The following is a 23,848-nucleotide window of genomic DNA, read 5'->3' as shown; positions in this document are numbered from 1 at the left end:
AATATTCTGGAATTGCTTCCTAGGGGTTTATGTTCATAGGACAAATTGCTAACAAATTCAGCATGCTGGTGGGCAGCTTTCACCTTGTTAAGAATCTAGCCAGGCACTTTTTGATTGCACCTGATTGAATCTTCCAGGGACTGGCTAAATTAAAACAACAACCTTAAGATATTATTGTTTAACATTTGCTGCTGATACGATTGCCTGGTCATATGCGCTTTATAAATATTCCATCAAGGTTTCAAAATGTGTTTTCTACAATCACCACGCAGGATTTTTTTTAGGGTCAATTGAAAGAAAAGATTCTTTCCCATTTTCTTCTCTGCATAGTTGGAAATGTTCAAATGCATGCACAATCAATCAGTCATTTCTGGTAGTTAGCTGCTAGTAATTGTGTCCCAGCTCAACCCAGGACTAATTGGGTAGTTTTAGCTTTTGTGCTTCCATAAATACAATCATTAAATACTGACTTACTAATTGCAACCTCGATGGTGATCTTTGTCTATGTAGAACTGAAATCAGTGCCAAAGCTATTCAGAATTGCATGGATAGAAAGGTCAGACAAACAGTTGATACACTACCACATAGATCTTAACATACCAATACTATTTACATATTTGTAAGAGCTTTACATAGAGTATGCTTCTATTTATTGATATTTATCATTTGTGATGAAAACAAACTTTGGACTGGGTGGCAAAATGTAATGTAATGAAATTTAGTTTACTGCTAGTCAGGTTAAATGGTACCAGTTTAACTATATATTTTCTTGGTTGTTCTTCCAACATGTGCTAAAATCAAGTTTTGTGGGCCAAACTAGAACCACCATGTCATATTACGTGGCCCTTCAGATGCTAAACTACAACTCATCTATTCCTATACAGGTGATAAACATTTTGTTCTTTCTCATTTCAGCATGAATCAGTGTTTGTTTTTTTTTAAAGCATAGCCAAAATATTTTAATTAACACATTTAATGGGTTCTTGTAGGTTTTTTCGGGCTATATGGCCATGGTCTAGAGGCATTCTCTCCTGACGTTTCGCCTGCATCTATGGCAAGCATCCTCAGAGGTAGTGAGGTCTGTTGGAACTAGGCAAAGGGGGGTTTATATATCTGTGGAATGACCAGGGTAAGACAAAGGACTCTTCTCTGCTAGGGCTAGTTGTGAATGTTTCAACTGACCACCTTGATTAGCATACAATGGCCTGACTGTGCCTGGGGCAAACTTTTGTTGAGAGGTAATTAGATGTCCCTGCCTGCTTCCTCTCTGTTGTTTTGCTGTTGCAATTTTAGCGTTTTTTAATACTAGTAGCCAGATTTTGTTCATTTTCATGGTTTCCTCCTTTCTGTTGAAATTGTCCACATGCTTGTGGATTTCAATGGCTTCTCTGTGTAGATTGACATGGTGGTTGTGAGAGTGGTCCAGCATTTCTGTGTTCTCAAATAAAATGCTGTGTCCAGGTTGGTTCATCAGGTGCTCTGCTATGGCTGATTTCTCTGGTTGAAATAGTCTGCAGTGCCTTTCATGTCCCTTGATTCGTGTTTGGGCAATGCTGCGTTTGGTGGTCCCTATGTAGACTTGTCCACAGCTGCATGGTACACGGTAGACTCATGCAGAAGTGAGATCCCTCTTGTCCTTTGCTGAACGTAGCATTTGTTGGATTTTCTTGGTGGGTCTGTAGATAGTTTGTATGTTGTGTTTCCTCATCAGCTTCCCTATGCGGTCAGTGGTTCCCTTGATGTATGGCAAGAACACTTTTTCTCTGGGTGGATCTTCATCTTTATTCTTGTGGCTTGTTTTTGGTCTTGCAGCTCTTCTGATGTCTGAGGTGGAGTATCCATTGGCCTGTAGAGCCCAGTTGAGGTGGTTCAGTTCATCTTGAAGGAGGTGGGGTTCGCAGATTCTTTTTGCACGGTCTGCCAAGGTTTTAATGGTGCTTCTTTTTTGACAATATTCAATAATTGATTCAATGACTCTAGCTGGAACCAATAGGATTTTCACCATTTCTCAGGCATAGCCTTCAAATGCATATCTTGCATTTAGCATGTTTTATTTTCCCATTGATTACTGGCAGTTAAACATGGTCTTAATTTGCAAGTCTTATTGCTGAGACATCTACTTCTGAGGGAAATCCATTGTGAGAGGCCAAATCTGCTTGATTTCTACAATGGCTCCCTAGGGTACAAAATAGAGATTATCCTCAGTGTTGGTACTGAGAATATTTATAGGTAATCTCTTCTTTGAATTTGATTTGAGGCCTTCCATGTACAATTCTTGCAGTCTTCTGCTGAACTATGTGTCTCTTAGTTTCAGATATATAATCAAACAATACATATAGCAATATTATCAGAGAAATATTTGAATTGAATTGTCAATGCAAAATTAAATGTAGAAATGGTTCAGAAGTGAATTATTCTAAATAATAAATCTAGAAAAGATTGAGATGTACTGAAGATTTGTTATGAAATAGTTCTTTAATTTTCATTGCTAAATGCATTTGATGCCACAGATTTGAAAGATCTATTACGTGATTAGTGTCAAAATATGGCATAATAGCCTCATTAAGCTGTTATCTTTAAATGGTTGTAAAACAATAGTTAGTATCAACTAATTGGCATTATTAGGCTGTTATTAACTCCATTATGATCAATTAAATATAATTACATCCATCTTGTTCAATTAACTTTATAGAAATTGCAATTGCTTCTTCAAATGAACTTTCCCAATGATTACTTGTGGGAAATAAAACACAGAGAGAAATGTATACATACCCCACTTGGTGGGCTTTCTTTTAATCGACACTTCTAACTCTTTATAAGGACCATTTCAAAATAATGTAGTGAAAGAAAACCAAGGAAGGCTGAATGGAAACTGGAAGCCAAGTTACATTTAAAGATTAGTTTTAATTTAGGTCCCAGTAAAGTAACAATATGGAGTTTATCTTCACAGGAGGTGCATAAGATTGAAAGAATAAGATAACAGAAAGGACAGAATCTAAAGAGGATGGACAATGTTTTGAATCTCATCAGCACTATGAAATCCTATTGGGCTTGTTCCCATGGCAGCTCAAATTTAAAATCCCAGTGACCAAAGGATTCAGGCGGTGCCCTTTGCTGTATTCTAAGGGACAACAAATATCAAGAATTGGTATTTCGAGAACTTTACTGAAATGCAGCTATTGAGAAATCAGTGTTTGTGGCTTGCATTCCCTCCTTCCCCATCTCAACAAAGGAGGAAATGAGAGTGTCACACACACATACATTTTGAGTATATTTTGCCTGGAATCTTACAGTCTCTGTAATATTCAAACTCTTGCTCTCGCATATTCCTGAGCTATGTATGATGATCATATCTACTGTAAATGATCATCTGATTGGTGACACTGGCCCAAAACATTAAGCATTCTAGGCCAGATATAAGGCAGAAAATCTCACAAACACCTCTTTATGCCACAGCAGTAAAAGTACAATAATAAGTAATGAAATACTTTATATACTCATATATAAGTCGATCTCATGAAAAAGCTGAGGGTGGGTTCTGGCCCCAAATTATGAATTTTTATATGAATGGTTTGGTTATTTCGAAGTGAGGGGGAAATGACTGCACCACCTTGGGGCCACCCATCTCTTGCCACAACCATTTTTCAAGGTTTTAATAAAGGTCAGAAGTGGTGCCATGGTGAAGCAATTAGGAGGTTGGTGCTTCTTCATTCACTTTTCACCACTTTATTCAGAGACCGTTCCTTTACTGATAAATATTAAAGGACAGTACTTAAATTGATCTGTGGATAAGTCAACACAAGCTTTTTTCGTTATACAAGCTTTTTTAGTTTGATTAACATTTTTAGATTTATACATGAACTTCTCCTGAGATGGGAGAATTTAAAATGACTGTTTATTTACTGATGGGTCTATGGACTGTAATAAATGTTGTTGTTTATTCATACATGAGTATATACAGTAGCTTACAATTTGCTGTCCTTTTCCTCACAAATCTAACCTGCTGCCTGAGCTGCTTGTCCACTACAAAGCCAGATCTCAACTTGTCAGTTGAAGAAGTTCTCAGCAGGCATGTAGCCAGGGGGGGGGGGGCCTCGGGGGGCTTCAGCCCCCCCCCGAAATTCTCATGGTGGTTCGCGAAAAGGCCTTACTGGTGCATTATTTAAACTGTTATGTTTATTAATATCATGATTTGATCACCATTCTCAATATATCCCATATGTATGGGGGTATTGGGGTAATGATACAAAAGGTTTGCTAGGCTAGACCCTCTTTCACTCAGACTCAGCCCCCCCCCCCGAAACTCAGCCCCCCCCGAAACCCCCCTTGAAAATTTTTTAGCCCCCCCCCCCCCCCCGAAATGAAATCCTGGCTACGGGCCTGGTTCTCAGGTACAGTGAAGATGAATAATTTGCTACTGTGATCAAAAATCTCTGGACTGAAGCCATAATCTCATCTTATTTTGCATGGCCTAAATGTCTCTTTTTAAGAGAGAGTAAAACATCTGGGCTCTGTCTCTCTAACTGTCTCCTGACTTCACAAGTAACTTCAGAAAAGAATGTCCCAAGGAAAAGGCTTCAGGCAAATACATATATTTTAGACATCATCATTGGAAGACATGGACTATACTTATTTTCAGTGGTCAGTACAAATCCCAACCTTTTTAATTTTTTTCCCTTTACCATGCAGTAAACTAAGAAAACAAATGAACAAAAAGGTATGTGTCTTGGGAATTTAATTCTTTTAGCTACTTTGCCTTTTATTCCTTACTAAAGAGGATGAAGGGCTTTTTGTGTATGCGTGTCTGTTTGAAATGTAGATCTCACTCCTGGCTAGGCAGCTCTTCAAAATATGATAAAAGTAGCCTCTGTCAAACAATCTTTCATGCTGAAAGCAGACTGAACTTGCATTAATTTAGGATAACTCTCCATTTATCTCTCTGGAAGCCTGAAAACATTACAGGGCTGGCTGCAACAGAACAATTGTCTATAAAGGAGTCAGAGTCCAACGTGGGATAAATGAACAATTAAGAGGAAATATCTACATCTTCTCTTGTTGAAATAAGCTGGTAGCAGTAACTTGGGGCAAGTTCTCATCCTCAATACTGCACTTTACCTTAGGAATGTGCACTTATATGTCAACTGAACAGAACTGTATCTTTTAACGCTATCATGCTATTGCCTCTGCTGTTAGCTCTGCAGCCATTCAGTCAACATCACCTTCACATTTGTGTTATTTTCACTTAGGACAGACTGAGAATGAAACAGTATTGCCCAAAAGTTGCTCCAAGCAACCTCAGCAGCAGAGTGAGGACATTGTGTTTCTTCCAGTTATTCCTTCTCTGTGTTATTAAAATAGATAAATAAAGCATGCTTCAGTCTAGAGCAGGAGGTTATCATTTTGACTTTTTAAACCAGGTGTGGAAATGTTCAAGGTCAGCAGCTGCTATAATTATCAGGAGTAGAAAGGCTCTTTAAAGAGTGATAAGATGAATTGTGGCTGGCAATGCTGACAAGCTAAATGGAGCTAAAGAGAGATCAATAGCCAACCAGGGAATATCTCCTACTGCCATTCTTTGTAAAAGGCATATGGATGAATTCTGTGGATATGACTCACAAAAGTCTTAGAATAAAATGGTGTCATTGTGAATAAATATACTAGATCTGAACAACTCTTCTCAATTCTCTTCAGAGGACATACAATTTTAATCAAGTGACAATGTTTAGGACATGTTTAAACTACAAGATTCAGTGGCCTCTTTAACCACTTTCATTTAGAACTCAAGTAATGACTAACTTTTCATATGGCTTTCAAGACGTCATATGAGCTTAATCTTGATCTAGGTCAGTGAAGTTTGAGCACAAATTTACACTCATGCCAATATGCACTGATTATGCACTGCCACCTCATGAGTGATATTGTGAGATTTCACACTGTTAAATACGAACTGGATATTTTTTTATGTGTGTGTTATTCTATAGTATTGTTGTTGTTTGGATTTTCTCTATGCTTGCACTATGGTGATGTTCAGAAGTTTGTTTGCACAGTTTTAAAACAGTGAGCCATCTGTGTCTGTTCCTAGAGACATCTGATCTGTCATGGTGACACATGCCTTAGTTACATTTCATCTGGTTTACACATCCTTGAAATGTTAGCTAGTCCAAAATGTATGGATGGTTAAACACAACCATTTACAGATAGGAAGAAACTTTGTTGTCCAATGTCCATCAGTCTCCTTCTGGACATGATCCAGAATGCAGATCATAGTCTCTAAAATGATACATGACGTTGTTCCAACTTATCTGAAGGACTATCTTCTTCCTACAACACTGTCAAGCAGTCCATCATCAGATGTATAACTGGTGAGGGCACAAGGGAATATTATTGGAGAATGCCCCAAGCAATGGAGTCCTTAGGCAAGTCCCCTTCCTGTTGTTCTCCCACAGTCAGGCCAAGTCCAAGGAACTTTTAGCAAGGGGTTAGTTGGTGAAGAAGGGGCTTCTAATGAGAAGGGTGTGTGTTAAGCTTTTTCACTATTGAATCTGCATCTTTAAAAAAGCTATTTTTGGAAACTGTTATCAGTTCCATTCTTTGGTGGAGAGAGCACAGTATATCCAATGAACAAACACATTGTATTGTTTAATCTTTTGTAGGATGATGATTAGCACTGAAGAACAAGTCATACTTTTAAGTAAATACATCCTCTACCTACTCATATGTTTTCACAAAGAATCTGAAGAATGAGAAGCAATGAGTAACATAATCTTTAACAATAAACTCTTTGTTGTGGAGCCTTCTTATTGCCACCCCTTACCATTTCTCAGCTGCTCCTAGCTTTAGGATAGTAATTTAGAAAGTGATCACACAATAGCCCATGCTGAGTGCTAGCACTTAGTGTATGAAGACATGACAGGAAAACAGCTCTCATGGGACAAAAGGCAAGCATAAAGAGACCTGACTATTCCTAGGATGGTTCGGTAAGCTACAGCAGAAATCTCCTTGTTCACATTACTATAGTATAGAAAGTACAGTAATTTTGCTTTCTCTTTGTTGTTGCAACCATAGGCCATCCTGATATATTATGTATCATTGCAGTAGTGGTGGTTAATATGCCTAGGAACATTGGGTTTTGTGACTAAAACCTTCATTTGATAATTCCCATGACATAACAAGGGGATTTAAATGGAATCCCAAATTGATTTGTATACTCATTTGTCTTTAGTATCCCTTAATTCACAATTACCATTGTGTTGTTGACCTTGTAAAACAGTTGCTTCCGGATATTTCCTGGAGCCATATATATATAAACTATTCCTTTATTGTATATATTTACTCTATCCTCCAAAAATAAAACTATACTCAGCGGATCAAGCTTTTATGACATTTCCTAATGTTTGATATTAACCCCAGTAAGTGAGATTATTAGTCCATCTGTCACTAAATTTTTTTTTTTTAAAAAAAACCCTTATATAAAAATACTCACTAGATATACTCAGCAGGTTAATGAAGCCAATTGAAAATATAGAAATAGAGATGTAAGGAATAAAGTGGCTTAGTTAATCATGGCCTTTTCGGAGCAATTTCTTCTTGGGAGTGCCATATTTAATGCCTAGATAATACTGCAGCTTAATTCTTGCACGTGATAATGCCACATCAAATTGAATAATGTGCTGTAAAAGCAATATCTTATAAGCAGAAGTTTTCATCTCGTACTAAAGCTAAAAGAACCAGCTGTTCTAAGCAGTTTTTTGAAGACTAGTAAACCATCACCCTTGATTGCTCCCGTTTGATCTTGATGCACACTCAGAATATATCAGCTTTCATTCATTCACCATCTATCCCAACATATTTAAACCACTGGTTAATTGCAGAGGGTCTACAAATTAATTAGAGTCATCTATCTACTTATGTATCAATTTATTTCATTACACGGCTGTCATAAGAGCTGGTGCAGTATAGTGTGCAAGGCACTCATATCTTTGGCTAAGATCTCACCTGTGCCACAATGCATTTTCTCACCAGTTCTTATGACAGTCAACTATAATGTAAGGATAATATAATTAAGTGGTCTTCAGTGAAAGCATTACTCAGATCATGTAGAAAATGGAGATGGAAGAAAAAGAGGTGGGGATGGAAATAATCTGGTAGCACTTTGAGACTGGGTTATTTTAGTATGGATTTCATGGATTTAAATTTTCAAACACAGGTAGATTAAGCCAAAGGTAGAAGTCACTTGAGTTTTTGACTTACCACCTTATCACAATGAGATATTCCCCAGTCGTAAGGCACTTCAGCCTCTTTTAAAGCATGGAGAGGCATGAAGCTCATCACATGTTCCAGGGTTGAAAAGAGTCGGAAATTTTCCAAAAGGGCCAGCCATTGTGTCCAGTGCTCCTACTTCTTATTACACCATGTTTACAACTAAAATACAGGTGGGATGGGAACCATCAAAAATTTTCCATCTTGTTTCATTGCCCAACCATCAGCAGTCTCTTGTATCCTATGGTGTTTGATGCAGAACAATAGGATCCCATGGAAAGAAGTGTTTTTAATCTTATTACTGTCTCTTGTATCCTATGGGCTTTGATGCAGAACCATAGGATCTCACGAAAAGAAATGTTTTAAACCTGGATCACTGTCTTTTGTATCCTATGGGGTCTGATGCAGAACGTTTTTATCCCATGGAAAGAAATTGTTTTAACCTAAGTCTTTGTCTATTGTATCCTAGGGGTTTGGGGCAGAACCATAGAATCCCATGGAAAGAAGTGATTTTAAATTAGTGTCAGTCTCCTTTAATGTAAGGAGCTTTGGACAGGGCAAGGAATCCCTTGGTTTTCTGATATTGTTGTTTCTTCTAATTAAAAAGTAAAGTAATACTGACCTTGTGATGAATGTATTGCCAGCTCTTAAGTTTCCATGTGTAAGTCTAATGGGGAGGCAGAACCCGAAAGGGGACTGCTGATGATATAAGAGGGGAAATTTTCTACTATTAAAGGGACAATCACCCATGCTTTCTTCTCTCAATGTAATGAGGTGGTCAGAACCTCTCATGATTTCCCTTTATAGGTTGAATTGCCTCTTTGATTCCCCCCTCCCCCCAATAAGTAGTATATTCTGCAGTCACTCCCAAGATTTGATAGCTACAAAACTACAAAATAGCACCATGTTCTCCATCAAAAAAGAGATGTGCATACATGTAAGCCACACTTCCATGTGTGTATTCCTTGTCTGCCTACTCTTTCCACTATTGTGTGCTTCTTGAAACAGTTCATGTAGCGTCAACAGGATATAGTCCAAAAAAAGAAGGAATTTTTCCAAGTTCTGTTTGAGCATTAAATATATACTATAAACCGTTTGGTGAATGGGAACATAGCAGTCCAGTTCAGTCATAAGAAGAAACAATTGTTTCTCACAAGTTATTTTCAAATGTGTTATCGAACTACTAAACATGCTATCTTCTGACATTATTAAAGGCCCTTCTGATATCTGAACACAATGGTTTGTTTGAATTATGGTTTTAGAATGAGCCAGGAACTGAATACAGAATTGCTCTCATTGCTTATGCTTGACAACAATGATTTAAGGATATCATAATTCCCCAGGTTTGGTTGCCATGAGGATCAGCAGTTTACTTAAAATCAAAAATAAAGCTTTCCAGGCCTTTGTTTTGGCCCACAAGAAAAGGGAAGGGAAAGACCATGAATGTATGATTTATTGTGACTCATCCACACAGGTTTTCCATTGCATTTAATCTTATGTATTTTTTGAGACCACACCTCCCAGAATCCAACACCAAGCATGGCTATTTTCAGAGAATGTGATGAGGAGTACCATACACTTAAAATATTTTTAGATTCTTTTCAGGGATCATTTGTTCTTTTGATGGCAACCCTTTAGTATCACCATCAGCTTTTTCAAATTAGTTGGGTTTATTTGTATCTCATTCAGAGGTTTATTGAATTTATGCCTACATCTGAAAGCTGTTAGTTCTATCTTCCTTCAATATTTTCTCTCAAAATTAACATTTTATAATTCCAATAAGATAGTTCATTGTGTGTGATAAGGTCCACTAATGACAAGCAGTGGTGGAGAAAAGCATTTGGCCTAAGGTCTCAGTATTAAGGCACTTAAAATTAATAAAATGTCCTTGCCATATCTTATTGCTCAATTAACTTACTTATTGAATGTTTTAAGTGTCCTGCTTCACTGCAATGCATGCTAACATACCATTAGTTTACTTGAAGAGAAGCATTGACGCACCATCAAAAAAAGATACCCACTATATTATCAAATTTGCAGCACATTTTTTCTCTCCTCCCTTGCTAGAGAATAATCCTGGATCTTCAACTTCCAAAGGGAAAATCTGAGTTGAAGCTTTAATGATGGCTTTGCTTTGCAGCTGCACCAGTACAAATCCTAAGCATTGCCAACACTATGAAGACCTGGTTTTAAGCCATGGTTTAAGCTAAAACCCTTGGCGGGAATATAAAGCTCTTGGAAATCATCTGTATGCTCATTTTGTACTTGTCATTTTTTGCTGATGGTTATTGTATTTCTACAATAGCAGTAAGCAATGCATGGCTCATAACTGAGAGAGAGCTTCCATGATTTGTCATGGGTCTCATTACAGCTCCCATTACTGATCTCAGGTTGTTGGTGCCAGTACAGAAATCCCTGGAGTTTTGCTGGAAGAAGTGCAATTATTTCTAAAAAGGACTTTTTCTTTTGTCTCCAAATGTTTGGCATTGCATAAGCACTTCTTATTTCTTACACAAATCTATTCCTTACTGTAAGTCCTTTGAGTTAGACACAGGTCTATTATTATTATTATTATTATTATTATTATTATTATTATTATTATTATTATTATTTACCTGCCTCTCCTGATTGCTCAGGTCAGTGTATAACAAATTGAAAAAAAACAAAACAACCAAAAGAGCATAAAATGCAATAAATTACATACATAAAACACAGTTATATATTAATGAATATGACATTGTCTGTATGATAATTGGTATCACATAGAGCTCTGTTTCACAAAATTCATTAAAAAATTCCAATTGATTTTATTACTGCTACGTGTTCACCTTTAGTCGTGACCTTGAAAGGGGGTGGGGTGGGGCAAGACTTATTTGTAGGTTGAGAGGATTCATTTGTCTGTTACACCTAGAAGTAGATTTGGACATATTAATGAAAACACATACATTACTTACCTAATGTACACTCTGTATTTCTGTCCATCATCCACTCTCACATTAGTATTGATGTTTCTAATTTCTTCCCACTCATCACATGAAAACTTGTACTGAATCAAGGAAGAGCAAAAAGATAATTCACAGTAAGGCAGAACAGCAAGAATTAAAAAGAAGAACTTAATAAGATTTAGTGACATGTGGACACACAGGCCTAAACGATGAACCTACCATTGGTTTTAGTGTGAATTTTAAAGGATTTATCCAAGATGCTGGATTTATGGGGGAATAGCATTCAGAGCCCAGGATAACTTCTCTAAAGTCTAGGTTAAAATCCAGAAAGCATTCTCTAACATCCAAACCAATGGTCTCTGCTGAATACAATGGGAGCTTACTCTTATTTTTCTCCTTGCCATCAAGTTTTTGTTCTGGAGTGTATTTTGCCATTTCAGAGATGTTTTGAAGTCATGTGCCTCCCAATCCCATAGGTGGAAGCAGTGAAATGTCCTTGAACAGGGTCTGTAACCCAAATTCATGTAGGACTTGCTCATGCCCATCTCTGCAACCATAATCATTCAGTGCCTGTAGCAGTAAATATTCAGGAGCACAGTGAAGTTTACTTTTCATAGACATATGAAAGGTACTCTTGATCATGCACTAGTATCTGGGATCATAAATGCAAATCTTACAGTCAGATTTATATCTAATACCTTTTTCTAAGTACTTCTTCAATAATTCCATGAATAGTTTTTCTGAGCTTCAATATGATTAGGCATGAGTAATTCGGATTAATTTTCAGAGGATCCATCTAATCGTTATTGCCGTTGGCATCAATAGCACTGAAAGTCAGCTCACTTGATAAATCACGCTTGACATACTTGTATGGCTTATAGCTTATTTACATATTATACTGTGAAATACAGTGCCTTGTATTCCTTTCCATTTGGAGGTACAGATTTTACATACAGATTTGACTTGGACTGTTCCAGAAAATGTTCGCTTTGCTTTGAGTCCGAATCAGTGTCTCACTTCAAAAAACAAAAAACAAAAATACAAAAAAACAAAAAAAACATGAAGCTAGATGCATCCACATTGACTGTAATGGGGAATCAGAAAATATTAAGCATGTGTTGGCATAATTGCATGGACCTAAATCCTATTGGTGATATCAGTAAGTGTAGCTGGAGATATACCGTATGTATTTTTTCAGGTTTTGTGAAAGGGGGCATCCAATATCTCCTTCTGCAACACCTCCAACTCCAGTTCACAACAGCAAACTGATGCGTCTCCATCTCCCCAACCACTGAAAAACTCCTGACTTGTTCTGCTTACTCTTGAGCACAGAAAGCAGTGAAGCCAGAGTGAGTCTGGGTATATCTCCACAGCTGGTCAATGATTGGAGAGGTGACAGGATACTATTACTCTTGTGTGTTGTAGGAAATAGTCAGACAGAGGGAGCAGCTCTGGCTATGACAGCTCATAGGTATGCTGGAAGACCTCAGCTATAATTGCTCTTTAATAGTGTAAGAAACTGCAAATGATCTTTCATATTTTTTTTAATTTGAAAGAGAACTAACTATAACTTTAAGTATGTGTGTGTGTGTGTGTGTGTGTGTGGTTGGGAGAACCAGATTTAACCTGAAGTCACGGACATCCTTTAGATGAAATTTTTAAAAAGGATTAGCCTTTGTATGATTAAGTCACTTGTACTAAAATGACAAATTTAATGTGCATAGGGCCAGATAAATAACATACAATTTCTGGAAGGTTCAGGGATTAAAAAGAATACTCAGTCACAAGGGATTATATTCCCCTTGTTGTAGTGTAAACTCAATTCATTTCCAATTTACAGCAACTCTATTATAGGGTTTCTTGGCTAGATTTGTTTACAGGGACTTGCCATGGCCTTCATGTGAGGTTCAGAGAGTGGGACTTGCTCAAGGTCACCCAATGGGTTTCCATTTCTGAGTGAGAATTGAACCCTGATTTCTAACCCTTAAACCACTTCCTCACATCAGCTTCTATGGTTTTGTATGTAATGTGCATGAAAATGACATTCATCATAAAGTTGTCAGTGAAACATGCAAAAATTTAGTCATGAGGTTTGGAGTATTAATTTTGTTCTCTACTCAGTTGATACTAATTGGATAAGCTGTTTCTTCTATGTCCCTCCACAAAACACTGGTTGGAAATAATAATGAGAATGTGTGTGTGTGTGAGAGAGAGGTAGTGCCTTAGTACAGTTACTGCTTGGTTAAAAAGTTATGATGAACATCTCAGAACAATATTTTCAACACTGCTTATAATTTCATAATTATTTGTTCTTCATCACCATCACCATCACCAGTCCCTTTGAAAAGTCTCTCTTGAAAATGCCACCCACTATAGAGGACCAATTAATGGGCAGGAAGCAAAGGATTTTCTCACCAGAAAGACAGTGAATCTACTCAGTCATTTTGGGGGTATAAAATGTGCCTTTTGAATAGCTCCCTTAAAATTTAATTTAAAATCTGGGATGGATTTGCCATTTCACTGACATGAAAGTCACCAGCTGCCATTACTTTCACTAGTGGTTCTTCTAAATTGTGTAATGTGCTGTGATCAAAACTACAATCAGTTTCTACTTTCACTCTTTGTAACAAGATGGTGAAGATGCTTCTCTTCAAATGGGCCTTTTAAATTGCTCTACTGATTATTGTTGATTTTTGTTGCTTGGTTCATGTAATGATTTTAACAGTGTTATTGTCAAACCCATTTTTAACCTGTTTTAATCCATTTGCAGTGATTGTTAGCTGCAATGAATGCTTTTCATAATGAAAAGACAGGCTAGAAATGTAAAGTAAAAAGAGGAAAGGCACCTGCCTTGTCTACATCATTCACCAAATGATGGCAATGTTGGATTTTTGAAAAAAAATGTCAGTTAATATTCAGGTTTGGAGAAGAATGTTGCTCACCAGAGCCCTATTATCTTTTGTTATCAGTCACCAAAATTGTTGAATAATGACAACTGTTTTTCTCTTTTCTATTTTTGTAGAATTTTAGTGCACCAGAATCTTTCAAAAAGAAAAATAATTGTGTGATCCTGGCACTTTAAAATTTTGTCATTGGTTCCTTTAAAGTAATTGCTGTCAAAGCTTCTTGGAAAACTTTCAAAGATGGAATTAGTATGGAACATTCATCTTAGGCCAGAAGGCCTGCTGTCTTTATCAAAGGGGAATACTTGAGGTCCCCTGTAAAAAGAGAGTAATGGGCCTCACAAGACTGGTGTTGCTGCCAGTCTCTGCAGTTGGGAGGTGCATAGAGAATTCCATATAAGGCATTGGCCCCTCCCAACTGCCTTTGGTCATTGGCAGTACAACTCACCCTCCTGCCCTCGGTGCAATATGTGTTAATACTGGTTGAATATGGGCCGGGTAGGAACTTTTTCCCTTCTCATAAGGTGGGGTCTTACCTACCTCATATTGTAGCTGCTGAAAATAAAGAATTTTGTCAAATTAGAGTTGCCATAATTATGGCAGAAAGTGGGGGGAGAACATGATTCCTTAGTACCCCTCCCCTTTTTGAGATGAAGGAGAATGTTTGGGACAGCCTCTATTGGTTCTGGGGATTAGGATTTTTCCTAAAAGATCCTCTTGGGGATTACTGGTGTGTGTATGTGTTACCTCTCTCCTTTTGATTTCTGGGACCCAGGAGGAAGGATCCCCTGGAATGGCCTTCCAGTAATGGTTGGCCAGGAAGGGCAAACCATCACCATGGAATGCCCCCGGGACCAAGTGCTTCACCCAGAGGTTAGCTTGGCAGGTAGTCAAAGAATGATAACTGGCCTCATGTCATTGCCCATGTCACAGTGCTCCTCATACAAAAAGTTTCTTAGTTATGGTTCCAGTATTAATAGGTCAATAAATGTTGTTTTATTTCTCCTTACCTTTTTGTCTGGTCTCATTATTTCATGGTGGGGAGTCTAATAGTTTTTGGCTGAAATTCTATTTGGGAATTACAATAGAAGCAGCTAAATGATATTCCTACCTCCTTCCAGGAGCAGTTTCCAGTGTGACAATCAAAATTAGAGTCCCTGGATGTAGAATTAATACAGTTTTGACACCACTTGAACTGCCATGGTCCAATGGCTGCTTCTATACTGTCATAATCTAGATCAGACTGTAGATTGAAGAGATTCCATTCTGCTCATTAGAGTCCCCACAGGCACCCTGATAACTATGAAGAAGCTCCCATGACATCCACAAAGTTCCCCTTGGGCCAAATCGACACAACTTTTTTTTGTGCTTACCCCATTGGGAGCAATGCACTGAACTGAAATACTTCATTGGATGAGTATGAGTGATGGGAATCACAGCACGGAGGTAACAAAAAAGGGAAAGTGCCCCCCTCTTGATGGAAAAGTGTTTGTTTACCTTTCTGAGAACACCATATGCAGTTCCTGTATCTGGATATTCCAGTGGGGGCACTCTTTACATGAATGCTCTGCAGGTTGCTCCCAACTTCCTGCTCTGCAGTGGCCATACACTAGTCAACTGCAGCACATTTTATAGCTGATTTTGAAATTTCCACTGAGTTTTTTTAATGTGCTCTTTTGGTCTAAACACATGCTCCAGTACTCATTGGGAGTATACATTTTCAGGACACACACACCCTTATTCCACTTTCTTCTGGATTTTTGGGCCTGTGTAGATGGGGCTAGTGCTATGAAATTCTAGGAGTCATGGTTTTCTGAGGCACCAGCACATTTTGTCGGAGAAAGTTAAAAGCCTTGTCCAACCACAAAACCCAGGATGTCACAGTATCCAGCTATGGTAATTAAAGTGACATTGAACTGCATTAATTCTACTGTAAAGATGCACCCCCTGCTGCAGCCCCCTCTCAAGCTGGAAATGACAGGATTGAGATAGAACCATCAACCAGCTCTGACCTAGTAGTAGGGGAACTAGGCAGTGTTTCATGGTCCATACGTATCCCCTGAACTTAAGACAATATAAGGATAATGAATATGAAACAGTAATGTATCTATAACTTTAGAGGTGCATTTGCATGGTAGAATTAATGCAGTTTGACATGATTTAAACTGCCATGACTCAGTACTATGGAGGCAACAATGCCAGGCATAAACAACTAAAGATAAAACTTCAACTCTTCTGATGAGATAACATTGAGCCATGATAGTTAAAAGTAGCGTCAAAGGTCATTAATTCTACACTTCTAGATGAACCCCGAATTATGCATTCATAACTGCCCAATAGGATTCTGTCTATAATATACAGTATTAAATCAATGCATTAAATCATGCTAGGTCAGATGGATCAATAGTCTAACCTTGTATAAAGCAGTTTCCTGTATGGATTTATGAGAACTGTTACCAGCTTAGGCAAACTGTATTCTGTGCCCCAAAATAATTGGAATTGGCAACATTCTGTTATTCATTTTTGTGTGCAAGAACACACATATATTTCCACATCAGTTTTCAATTTCTAAAGCAAGGTTAAAAAGTATGAAGAGCAAGGGAGGAATAATGAATACATCTTCCTATTATTTTTCCTTGCACAATGAAAATTTCAAAAGCAATAAAAAGTTGCTAGACCCATGTGGATGTCCCTTTATCAAACCCTCTGATAATAATTGGGAACTTTAATATCTCTCTGATTCACCTAATATTTCTGCTCCATGGTTCAGTGCATTAGAAGTATTTTGTTTGCAGCTCTGAGCTCATGAACCGCCATCCGTGAAGCAGGCTCACATTTTTCTGTTGAGTTCTGTTTTTGTGCATTATCCAAGAGAGACCACTGTTATCATCTTTACATAGCATCCCTATTCTATCATCCATAAATATTGCTCCTAAGTGTCATGATTTCCACTTGTAGCAGAATTCTGAAAAGAGCCTATTCAAGCTGTGGTATTATTTAAACAAAACAAGCCTGGAAGTTTTTAAACCCTTGATAAAATATGCTAGTATCAGAAAGCAAGAGGGAAATTTTTGAAAAGATAAAGAAAATACCCTGACTCAATTATAAGAGAACAATGAGAAATATTACCTGCAAGATACCATGCATGACAGAAAGCTGAATAAAGAAATGTCCCATTGTTGTTGGGTTCTGTTCAATATGTAGAAGGACTCCTTGGAAACCAGTAGTCTGGAATTCTAAACTGATATTGTTGTGTGGATGTAAGGCAAAACCCTGAAATTCCATGTAAGAATCCCCTTGGTACTGGATGTAGCTAAAATCTATATAGAAAGAAACAACAAAAGATGCATATGGATTAATTATATGTTGAAGAATTCTGACGTGTTTATAGTTCGATATCCATGAAGTACAGTCATGGGCGTCTTATGATAATTCAGGCAAATAGATAGAATCTGTGGTTACTTGTGGAGTTCCCAAACATTTAATACAACAAAGCAGCCAGAAATCAACAAGCAGAACAGTCGCCCCCCCAACTATGGAGAGTAGTATCCAACAAGATTGCAAAGAATTTCACCTTCATTTTTCAGTTCAGAAATATGAGATCTATTTGTGTTCCACACGTGGTTTAAAATGTTATAGAAAAAAACGGATTCCTCTCCACCAGTGGTATTCCCTCTTCCTCATCAAACTATCCAAGCCTTATCCCCCAATATCCAGATCATTTGTATGTTTACTCTTCCCCCCTTCTTATACCATGCACCTTCCCCCCCCCCTTAAGATCAATATGGTCACTCTTATCCATTTACACAAGTAGGGAAATACATCTTCAGGGAAGCACTGCAATAAATCTTCAGGGAAGCCTGTTGTCTTTCAGTACTCAACTATATGTGGTATGTACATGTGTTGTATGCATGTATGTGTGCATGAACACATGTACAAATATATATAAAATAACCATGACTCTTGGTATAAATTTAAAATAAGGTAAAGTTAAAGGTTTTCCCCTGACATTAAGTTCAGTCATATCCGACTCTGGGGATTGGTGCTCCTCTCCATTTCTAAGCCGAAGAGCCGGCGTTGTCTGTAGGCACCTCCAAGGTAATGTAGCCAGCATAACTGCATGGAGGGCCATTATAGTATATGTCAATATGCAACAGTAATATTTTAGTGTCTCTTGAAGGTCACAAGGCTTGCTTTCAGCCTTCAGAGTTATGTGTGCACACACACTTTAACACATTTGGTCTTTGCCCCACCACCGACAACAATTTCCCATCCCTAGAAGTCTTAAAGATTCTGCTTCCGGAATTCATAACAAATTAAAATAACCTCAAAACCTCTGAGGATGTCCACCATAGATGCAGGCGAAATGTCAGGAGAGAATACTTCTAGAACATGTGCTGCCCTTCTCACCCCGAAGGGGACTCAGAGTGGCTTAGAAGTCATATGTACATACAACATTATATATATATATAATGTTGTATGTACATATGACTTCTAAGCCACTCTTGAGTCCCCTTCGGGGTGAGAAGGGCAGCACATAAATGTTGTAAATAAATAAATAAACCCAGTGAAAGCCTTTGACAATACAAATGAAAATAAATTAAAAATTAGAGTGCCTATCTGATCTCTTGATAGGTAGTGGAGGCTGGGATGATGGGCTGATGCTTCTCAACCAGTCTCCACAAGGCAAAACGCCACTAGCAAGGGAGAGAGACCTTCTGCACTATAGTGCAATGTTGTTGCCATTTGCCCTCAATACAGAGTGTTCCATAGGCTGAGCAGGAAACATGTTAATAATCAGGGGCATTGGCATGAAATTTCCCCCAAAGAATTACATGCTGAATAATATTTACAGCTGCAATCCTATGCCTTGTCAACTGGAAGCAAACATTACTCAGTGCAACAAAACTTACTTTAGAGAAGACATGCATAGGTTTGTACTGTTGGGGTCGTTCACTGAATTAGCTGGAGTTCTGCATGAACCTACTATGATTTAAGCCATTTTCTAACTAATTCATTAAAATCTTCTTCCCTCCTGGTTTTCAGCAAGAAAATTAAAACCTGGTTATGGAAACAAGCATTTGGGGAGTAGCAGAGTAACAGTGCAATATATAATCACAAAGTAACACAAATGAATTGGCTTGGACATTGACTATGAGATTAAAGGCTCTGACTTTAATCAATTATTTAAATGGATTTATACGGTTTTAATTATGATTTTATTGGCAATGTGTTGCATATTTATTTGCTTATGTTATGTGGCACTGAACTGCCAAACTGGAAGCCGCTTTGAGTCCCCTTTGGGGTGAGCTATAATGGTGCAGACTGCGGGGACAAAATAAATAAATAAATAAATACAATTGTATAAACTAGTAGAAGTAGCTAGCTTCAGAAGTGTTAGACACATCTTGATCCTTCCAAGTCCACTTTAGAGCTTTATCTTCTTTACCCTCTCTTATTTCCTTTCACCTGCATCTCTACTTTTTTTCTTGCTCTCATCTTCCTCATTTGACTATTTGGTGCTTGTTCAGTTTTTCCCTCTATTTTCCCTTCACTTTCTGGGTAATATGTGTGTGTATGTGCCTTCAAGTGACCCCATAGTTTCTTATGTAAGGAATTCCTCAAAAGTGGTTCCTTCCTCTAAATTAGTCTGAAACACCCACAATCTTCCCTTTCTCTGTTTGTATTGGCATGCCTACATTGGCCACATACCCCAAGGTAGGCCAAAATTTTCTCTTCCCCCTTTTTGCCACCCCTCAGCTGCTGCTTTTTCTGTGATGGGATCTGCTGGTGTCCCTAGCTGTGTGTGGGAGGGAAGCAGGTGGGGAGAAGGAAGGACCAGACCACCTTGCCAGTGCAGCCATGGGAACAGGTAAACCCCACACAGGTAAACACCACACAGAGAAATCCAGGTGTGGCCCACCCACCTGGATTTCTCACATGACTGCCTTTCTCCATTCCTTCCTTCCTCACCTGCTTTCTGTTTCTTTTACTTCTCCCTTCCCTCTATTCTGGGCTGTCAAGGAAGGAGAGAACAAACTGAGGAGAGGGAGTTGCAGTGAGGCCTGTAAATGCTGTGCAGGCAACCCTCTCCAGTTTCCCTGGAAGCAAATCCAAGGGAGGCACTTCCTGGGCCTTGCTGCAGAGGTGCAGGATAGTTGGGGACTTCTAAACCCCTCAAGTGAAGGAAATGTTACAACCACTAATGTGAATCTTCTTGCTCCCCCTTTTTGTAGTTCTTTCTGAATCAGGCCTCAGTCCTGGGTGCCACGAATGCATCCAGGAATGCCCCACCGATAACAAGTGGAGCTCTGGCCACTTGGAAGCTGCTGGGGCAAGGGAAATCAGACTGCATTGCGAGGTATTGGATATCTACTGCAATGTCCTTAGTGGCTAGAACATTGTCAGATGCACAAGAGGTTTGATTATTCTGTTTCTTTAGTCCCTTGCCATTTTACTTCAGTTTTTTATATATAGGTAGAATTAATTTATTGGGTGTAGAATCTGATTGCTTCATAGATGAGGGACAGAACACAGACATTCAAAGGTATATTTATTGCAAGATCATCTGGAAATACAACTGGCTGAACCATAATTAGCTCTTCACCATGGCTAATTCTACAAAATGTAAATAACGGATACCTATTTTATTCTTCTGTATATTGGATCACTCAGCTCTTTTGAGTAATTACTTTATGTTCTGTTAGATCTTTATGATTTATATACTATTTGTCTTCTATAGCATTGTTCCTATGATATGGAGGAAACAGATTTTGCTATTTTTTGCAATAAATCTGTCTATACGTGCAATTATTGTTGCCATTTTGAGCCTCTCTATTTTAGTGTGACCATTTACACAGGCTTCATAAATTAGGTGGTTGATTTGATGTTCAAAGGCACTCTGCTTCATTCTCACAATATCTTCCCCTTATTTCATAAATGAATTCGACACACTGAACATTAGTGACACATTACAGTGCCTACAGAATACACACCACTCAAGCTATTTCCTATTTAATTTATCAAAACTAAAACCATCCTCAACTTTCTTCACAGCTGGACCAAAGAGCAAAAAAATGTAGGGCATGCAAATGCATCTCTACTTGTATAATGGAGAAGAGAAAAATTCAACATACTCTTAGTCCTGTGGTAATACACCATGACAAGCTACATGTATCACGATTTTTTTCTTTTGCATAGCTTCAAAAAGTGTTCAAGTCCTGCCCTTCTGTAGCATCCAATCACTCTTCAAATTATCCTCAGCAAGGCTTTGAGTTTATTGTTCTACTTAACTAAAACCTCAGTGATTCCTCTAACCTTTTATGCAGCACTCTCAGCTGGGAGCTGTGAACAAAGAAAATAAAGCTCTCTGGGGGAAAAAATAGCATTTGAACCTCTGAAATCCACAAAGAAAGCTCAACTATGCATGGATAAAGCCAAATTGCCTATGGTAGTCTCTGTTCATGATATAAGTACATCAGGTATAGAAACCATGAAGGATTTAAACTGAGGTCAATATTCGCTCTGAAATTTTCAACCCAGAGTGTCCCTATTTTTTATCACGAGTGTTTTAAAAATCACCTCAAGCCTTTTAATGTTCTTGAAATATATTATTTCAATATTATGTACTCACAATTGTGCAGAAATATTTCTGTGCAGAAAATGTGTTTTCTTTTTCAGAATATGCTGAAGTTTAATGTCTGCAAATTCACATTTTCTATGCCCAGAAAATCATAGAATCATAGAATCACTGTGCTGGAAGAGATCTCATGGGTCATCCAGTCCAACCCCTTGCCAAGAAGCAGGAAAATTGCATCCAAAGCACCCAAAGGAAAAAAAAGTTTCCTCCACAAAAAATGCTATTTTACAAAACACACAAACGTAATTTTTTCACAGAAAAAGTCCTCATGGCAACATTTTATGTGCAGAAAATACCATTTTCTGCAGAAAAAAGTTTTCAATGCAAAAGTTGAAAAAAGTAAATTTTTTCACATAAGTTACTAACTGCAAATAGTCTTTGAAAATTGAGAAGTTTTCAAAGAATATCCTGTAGTAAGAAAAAAAACCAGCTGAAATAGCCCATAGCTTCCTTCAAGAACTAATCTGCTATTATTGGAGGGCTAATCATAGCTGCTTTATATCTAGTCATAGTATTCATCCATTTAGTCCAAAATTATAACCACTGCCCATAAACGGATCTCCAGAGTTTCTAGAAGGATGCATTTTGAACTTAGCAGGTGGCACTAGGGACTGAACCTCACTAAAGCAGCAAGGACTGGTGGTTGTTTGCTTATACTAACTGAAATACAGATCCAAAGCAACTTTCTCCCATGCTAACACTGGGCAGATTAGAATGTGAGTAAAATACTTTATATGTTTTACTAAAAGGAGTCTCCGTTTATTCTACTAGGCTGTATGTAAGCAGACATATTGCTGGTTATTCTGTACAGTATCATATGTCATAAATTACTCTGTCAGAGAAAGACAACCTATATCTTTTCAGTTGCCCAAAAGCAAGCTGTTGACTAAGGCTAATATAATTTGATGTTGTCCTATTGCTATAGATGATGATTCTGTATCCAGGTCCCATAGGATGACAAGAAGCTAGGAGCTCTGTAAGGCTCAGGAGAACCAAACAAAAGAAATTGGAATTGTTCATTTAAAAAATGCCCATAAATTCTGATTGTAGGTGCAAAATATGTAACGTCTTATCCATCTGCTCTGGAAGTGCTGTGTCAAGTCTACGATATAATCTACTTAAGTGTGGGACTAAGCACCCAAAATCCTATAAATACAAATGAAAAAGTGTTTGATAACATAATCCTAAATGCATCTGTTCAGATCTGAGTGCCACTGAGTTCAATGGGGCTTACTACCAGATTAGTGAATGTATGTATGAATGAAGTCTTAATCTCAGATAGGTACAAACCTGATAACTGGTCTGCATGAGCTCTTTCTCCTTTTCTTCAGCCTTGACAAACATACACACATATCACATGTGCCTATTTTCCCCGTAAATAATTTTTATTTATATGTGAAAGATATTGTAGTGACTTTCGCATGTTCCTTGACTGGGGGTGTGCAGATGCTAGGAAAAAGGTGAGCAAAATGTCACTCTAAAAATAGAAATATAAATGTCACTTCCTCTCACAATTTCTGAGAAAACTGAGATACAAGGTCACTGCAGATAAAGCAGGTATTTGGGCTAATGGTGCATGCAGACCTTGGTGGGTTGGGAAAATTGTTCCTGGCCAACATATAGTTGCCCAGCACTAGGCTAATGGTTGGGGTGGGATGTTGATCAATGAAGGGCTTGGAGAGCTTCACTCTCCCATGGCACCCCCTTCCTTTCAGTATGCTTCTTTGTTGAATAAATTCCCATAACAGTCATGGGGATGAAAATATGATTTGGCCCCTCTATCAGTTTATGTGTTGGGGGTGGGGGTGAGGAGGGGGTGTGGCACACTATAGAAAGTTCCCCAAACAGTCCTGTAAAGCAATTTTTTAAAAGAGCATGTTTTCTCTACTTCTACCTTAAAAAGGAAGATGAAGGCTTTTTCTTATAGTTCTCATAACCTTTTCTGCTTTGTGGACATTCAGCGGGGAATATTATGGCTTTACTGTGCAAATCACTGTAAGGAATTGTCAGCCAGTGCCTTTACTGAACGAAAATCCCCAGTGAGACTTACGTACTCAAGTGTGCTCAGGACTGCAGCCTTAGTCAAAACAAACTTAAACAAT

General features: G+C 38.0%; 1 protein-coding gene across 3 annotated transcripts in view; it reads right to left on the bottom strand.

Moving 5' to 3' along the window:
* Positions 1 to 23,848, bottom strand: part of EYS (eyes shut homolog) — a 1,026,188-nt gene that overhangs the window by 267,730 nt on the left and 734,610 nt on the right. For all 3 annotated transcript variants that reach the window (XM_067468024.1, XM_060752827.2, XM_067468032.1), the window contains 2 exons: positions 17,237 to 17,427; positions 11,214 to 11,305 (listed from right to left, as the gene is read on the bottom strand). In XM_067468024.1, the coding sequence (XP_067324125.1) occupies positions 11,214 to 11,305; positions 17,237 to 17,427 (283 nt within the window). The remainder of the gene's footprint in view (positions 1 to 11,213; positions 11,306 to 17,236; positions 17,428 to 23,848) is intronic.

Source organism: Anolis sagrei, chromosome 1 (genome assembly GCF_037176765.1).
Source record: "Anolis sagrei isolate rAnoSag1 chromosome 1, rAnoSag1.mat, whole genome shotgun sequence".
Lineage (NCBI taxonomy): Eukaryota > Metazoa > Chordata > Lepidosauria > Squamata > Dactyloidae > Anolis > Anolis sagrei.
Note: the sequence above shows the minus strand (reverse complement) of the source record. Positions and strands in the feature narration are given on the sequence as shown.